The following is a 5,720-nucleotide window of genomic DNA, read 5'->3' as shown; positions in this document are numbered from 1 at the left end:
GTCACCTTGTACGGAGGATCGTCGCAGCATACCAGATTTTCCCGACTCGGGGTGGCTATATCGCGTATCTTAAAGAGAACGTTCGCACACTCGCCGACGGACGACCAGAGAGTGTCTCGCTAGATTCGGTCGATAACGGAATCGATGCGGTACCCCCTTCCGTAGGGGCGTGCCAACCAATCGAGAGTGAGCTTGCAAGCTCGCGCGATATTCTAACATAGGATCGTCGTAAGGTAGATCTTTTGGGGGCGCGCAACGGTCCCTCGGCGGCGTAGTGACTTCTTCAATTTGTCCCTGGGCAGCGGACTGGATTTTGTTCTGGCCGGTGTTCCTTCGGTTGCCCTCGGGGCGGTGATCAGTCACCCCGCGGGCCGGTATTTCGTGGAGGCAGATTGCTGAGGCCGGGTTTTCTCCGGTACCTGGGGCCCCGCTATCGGCGGCCTTGTCCATCGCTGCCTCATTCGCCGCACGCCTGCCGCGTTGCTCTCGCCGCCCGTGATCCCTGTAGTTTCCGCTCTCGCCACCCCTCCTCGGTCCTTGGTCCTTCCGGACCTCTCTCGTTATCGGTACTCCCTCGAAGATTTGCCGTGGTGTGGGTGAGGCGCCGCGCGCATTATAATTACACATGAAAATAAAATAATAGTCAAAACGCGGAAACGATATCGACTTTTTGGCCTCTGGAGATCTCGTCGTCGCCTCTCTGGCTCGTCCCTGGGCGCAAATTTCCGCGCCTTGTGACGGCGGCGGGGCGCTGCCACGAAGCGGCGGGCCGCAACGTCACAGTACATATACATGTAACATTGTCAGTGGGTGGACTGCGTGGTAAAACGAAATGCGGACATCCGAGTTATGGTACGGATCGAGCGGGAGGAAGAAGGACAGAAGATCATGTGTCTGCCTTCTTTTATTCAGCCGAAGGCAACCGAAACGCTGAGCGCACACGGACGTAGCTCGTGTTTTGTGTGAGTATCCCCTCCATCTCCATCTCCATCTCCGCGTCTCATTTTCTGGCGGCACTGCTGCGAGGTAAGGGCCCTACTATGTCCGCGGCGATAGAAGTCCACGGCCCTTCAATTACGCGGCGACCCATCTACCCCGCGGGACTAGCTTGCTCGACTTTAGTCCTTTGGCATGTGTCGCACGTCCTAATGTACCGGGTAACTTCACGAAACATATTTGGCCAATAGTATGACACAGCTAGACGCTGATATGTTTTTTCGACTCCCAAGTGACCGGCCTGAGGAGCGTCGTGGTATTCGCGTAGTGCCTCGGCGCGCAATTCCTTCGGCAACACCAGCTTCCACTGGTCCAAATCATCTACTATGTTCGAAATAACCGGTCGTGGTCTTAAGAAGTACAGCAGTTTATCGACTATTTTCCAATGAGCATACCGCTTCGGGTCCGACTCTACCTCTCTATATTTTCTCCGATACCACGCGTCGCTCGTACCCTCGCACTCTTTGATCTCGATCGCGGCGTTTACGCTTCCGCACTCCGCGTCTTCGTACATTCGCGAGAAGGCATCGGGCACGTGGTGTAGGGCTCCTTTTTGGTACTCCATGATATAATCATACTCTAATAATTCTAACGCCCATCGGGCCAAACGACCCGTGGGATTTTTCAAGTTATGGAGCCACCGCAAGCTGCTATGATCCGTAACCACGGTGAACTTATAACTCCCTAAGTACGGTCTAAACTTCTGAATGGCCCACACCACGGCCAGACACTCTTGTTCAGTCACCGAGTACCGTTTTTCGGGGTCCGATAATACACGACTGGCATAGGCTATTACGCGTTCTTCGCCCTCTAATTTCTGAGTCAAGACCGCCCCCAACCCAACCGAGCTCGCGTTGGTTTGTAACACGAAAGGCTCTTTAAAATCCGGGCACGCCAGGACGGGGGCCGCCATCAAGCTGTCCCTAATGCTATTAACTGCATAAACTTGTTCATCCCTCCACTCCCAGCGCATGCCTTTTCTCAAAAGGCGGGTCAAGGGCTCATTTAACGTCGCGAAACCCGGTATAAATTTCCGGTACCAGGATGACATCCCGAGAAACCTACGCAATTGTCTGAGTGTTCGTGAAGCCGGGTACTCCATTATGAGGCGCGTCTTTTCCGAGTCCACTGACACGTTTTCCCCCTCCACCACGAAGCCTAAATACTTAACCTGAGATCTACAGAACTCGCATTTATCCATATTTATAGTTAATCCTGCCGCTGCGATTTTATCTAGAACTCGCTTTAACCATTCGAGATGCTCTTCGAAAGTTTCCGTCGCAATAATTATGTCGTCTAAGTACGCGAAAACAAAAGGCTCTATTTCTGGGCCTATTAGACTGTCTAATAGTCGTTGGAACGTAGCGGGGGCACCTGTTAATCCGTATGGCATTCGGACGAAATGATACAAGCCTTTTCCCGGGACGCTAAACGCGGTAATATTTCGGCTATCTTTACTTAATGGAATTTGAAAATGAGATCGATCGTGGATATATATTTTGCCGAACGTAACTTATTGAGAATCCCCTCCATCGGTAGTATTGGGTACGCGTCCTTTTTAGATATTCTGTTAACTCTGCGAAAGTCTAGGCAAAACCGGTACTTGCCGTTCGACTTTTTGACCATCACGATTGGGTTCGACCATTGACTCGAGGACGGTTTAATTATCCCAGCTGCTAACATTTTATCTACCTCCGCGCGAATTACCTCCTGCACTTCGTCTTAGCCTTCATGGCTGCCCAGACGGCTGTAGCTGCAGCTCTCTCTCCAAGAGTCGAATCTTTCGCGGTGACACGTTTTCGCGCTTTCGCGGCGAGTATATTGTCGGCCACGTGTCGTTCTGCGAGATCGTTGCTACGCGAGTAGACTATGTCGTGTTTGCGACACGCTGCGTCCAATGGATTAATACCTTGATCACCTCTTGCCAATCGTGTTTCTAAATGAGTTCCCGGACCGCAAAATTGATAGCCGGGAATGTGTAATTCGATCGGAAGCGCGTTTATCGACCTTGACTTATCTTCGGCGACATTCGCCGCAATTCTTTATCAACGGCGGAGGACCGTCGATGTGCGTTTGCTGACACGGCAAATTATAATGTATCAAATAGCGACGATATTGCTGAACCTCCGAATCTGCCTTGATATGTTCGGGCAGCTTATCCCACAAATAATCTATGTAATTATAAAACTCTCCTAGTAGAATGACCTTTGGTATATACTTCAACTGCTCGGCGGTTAAATCGTAAATATCGCTGTTATCCGACATGAGCAGAAACATTTTAACGACTGAGCATATCAGCTCTACGCGCCTCTATAAATAGGTCTGCTTTCTCGATACTGTTTTTCATTCGTTGTGGAGGGGAGGTAAAATGCGGTTTGTAAGACAATCGCGGACGATCAAAGTGACAAACTTTGACGATAGGATGCAGTTAACGAAAGAGGTGCGCAAACATGGAAACGTGCTACCGATTTCTATACGCGGTATCATCTGCGGTCCGTCGAATTGCGGCAAGACAAACGTCTTGATAAGCTTGCTGGAAAGTCCGCACGGTGTGCGTTTCGAGAACGTGTACGTGTACTCGAAATCGTTGCAACAACCGAAATATCGATATTTGGAGAATATATTAACACCGATAGAAGAAATTGGTTATTTTACATTTTCGAATAACAGTGACGTCATTCCGCCGAGCGAGGCGCTCCCGAATTCTATTTTTATCTTTGATGACGTGGCGTGCGACAAGCAGGATACGATAAGAGAATACTTTGCAATGGGCCGGCACGCGGACGTTGATTCCTTCTATCTTTGTCAGACGTATGCAAAAATACCGAAGCATCTTATACGCGACAATGCGAATTTATTGATTATGTTTAAACAGGATGGTACCAATCTGAAACACGTATACAACGATCACGTCAACACAGATATGTCTTACAAAGATTTCTGTAAATTGTGTGATACGTGTTGGCGACAAAAGTATGGATTCGTGGTGATAGACAAGGACAGCGCAATTTCGAATAGTCGATACAGAAAAAGATTTAACGACTTTGCGAAACCGTAACGCGGTTAGTTGTTGTCGACGCGTCGATTGAGCAACGTTATCGCAACATGGACAACGGCGAGGAGATTAGAGAGCGCGAGAGGATAGCAAATCAAATTGCGAAAACGAGCGATTTGATTCGCAAAAAGTATCACGCCATGAAAACAGGCAAAATGGAGGAAGATATCGCGTTGAAGAGACACTTTAAGCCTATCATCGAGCCTCTAAGGCAGATTGCCGAAAACACCGTTGGCAAAGAATCTGACGTGTCAAAGATTGAGAATGAAACGACGTGGGAAGACGAAGAGCCAAAGGTCAAACGAAAACGACCAAACGCCTTGTTTAACGACTCTGTAATGGCTTCAACTCCGGTTACGTTGAAACGGTCGATAAATGTGCCATCTAATTTGAGCGAAATAACTAAAATTTTACAACCGCGTAAATCGAAACGATCGAAAGTTGCTCCACCGAATGAACCGCCGATAACCTCTTCCGTACAACCCACAGTGCTCGAATCACTCGCAAACGAGGATGTTTTCAAAACCACTGATTACTCACTCGTGACGTCCGTTCGACAGCAGTTGCAAATATCTGAGGGTCGAGAAACATTGAGAGATCACTTGGGTCCATTGAGCCAAAAGTACGTCGTGGCTGTTCTGAGCGGCGATCAAGAAAGCGGTATAAACACCGTGTACGGCGTTTATTTCAGTAACGATGGAATGATGCTCGGTAATAAGCGTTTTGACGTGGACAACGCGGACAACATAATTATCGACGACATACGATACGCAGGCACACGCGGTCTTTACGAGTTGATCTTTAAGAAAATTCCCAATGACGAGATCTACACGGAGGATGACATGCAAAAATACAAGAGCATTCTGTTGATGACGAATGCTCATAAACGCAATCACGATGCTCACGCTCGATTAAATGGCAACAGGGGATACAAGTACAGAAATATAATCGCACCGTTGATTTCGGGTAAAAAAGCTGGAAAAGGTATACCGCGTGCCATGACATTAAACGACAACAAGTACAGAAGTATAATTGCATCGCCGATTTCGAGTAAAAAAGGTATACCACGTGTCATGACATTAAACGACAACAAGATCGACTATGTTCATTGGGACGACCCCAACGAGCTTGTAGACCGTCTCCGATTGCTCGAAGCTTCGCACCTAGCGGGTCACAACGGTCACGATAACGAGATCCTGTCGATTATCGAGGAACTTCGCAAAGCTGGACTTATTATAAATTAAACCGCGCGTCGACGAGTCATTCAATCAACATCAAAATGCCGATCAACAAGTTTGGTATATCGCTCGGAAAAGGCGGTGCGGAACCGTACTATCAATGGAGCGGATTAATCAGAAGTTACGTGCGCGATAACGCTCTTTGCGTGGTCGCCACCGACTTTGACGCGAAATCGCGCAAGATTCGACGGATAGCGCCGCCTGTAGATAATGGCGATGCCGCCAATAAACGCTACGTGCAGCAGAGCGTGCAAATTTTAAAAGATCGACAGGATGAAATCGAGAGAAAGATGGTCGCATTCCAGAATAACATGCAAATTACCCTAAACGAACTTCAAAAGATGATTCAAAATGTAATTGTGAATCATCGCGAATAGATAAAAACGTACATCTGATATCTGCGTCAGTTGCGCGTCATCGTCATGGCTAGT

General features: G+C 48.3%; 1 protein-coding gene across 1 annotated transcript; it reads left to right on the top strand.

Moving 5' to 3' along the window:
• Positions 1-1,188: 1,188 nt before the first annotated feature.
• LOC143895989 (uncharacterized) lies at positions 1,189-5,368 on the top strand. The gene is made up of 4 exons (XM_077403534.1): positions 1,189-1,211; positions 4,125-4,471; positions 4,541-5,035; positions 5,111-5,368. The coding sequence occupies exons 1-4, from the start codon at positions 1,189-1,191 to the stop codon at positions 5,293-5,295; spliced, it is 1,050 nt and encodes a 349-aa protein (XP_077259660.1). The 3' UTR covers positions 5,296-5,368.
• Positions 5,369-5,720: the final 352 nt, after the last annotated feature.

Source organism: Temnothorax americanus, unplaced genomic scaffold (assembly GCF_048541705.1).
Source record: "Temnothorax americanus isolate GAGA-0224 unplaced genomic scaffold, ASM4854170v1 Scaffold171, whole genome shotgun sequence".
NCBI lineage: Eukaryota > Metazoa > Arthropoda > Insecta > Hymenoptera > Formicidae > Temnothorax > Temnothorax americanus.
Note: the sequence above shows the minus strand (reverse complement) of the source record. Positions and strands in the feature narration are given on the sequence as shown.

Excerpts from the sequence above, each read along its gene's own strand:
- LOC143895989 (XM_077403534.1), top strand. The coding sequence starts at position 1,189 with ATGACACAGCTAGACGCTGATAT. Across the intron at positions 4,472-4,540 it reads AACTAAAATTTTACAACCGC|TGCTCGAATCACTCGCAAAC; the intron begins GTAAATCGAAAC and ends TACAACCCACAG. Across the intron at positions 5,036-5,110 it reads GGGTAAAAAAGCTGGAAAAG|GTATACCACGTGTCATGACA; the intron begins GTATACCGCGTG and ends CGAGTAAAAAAG.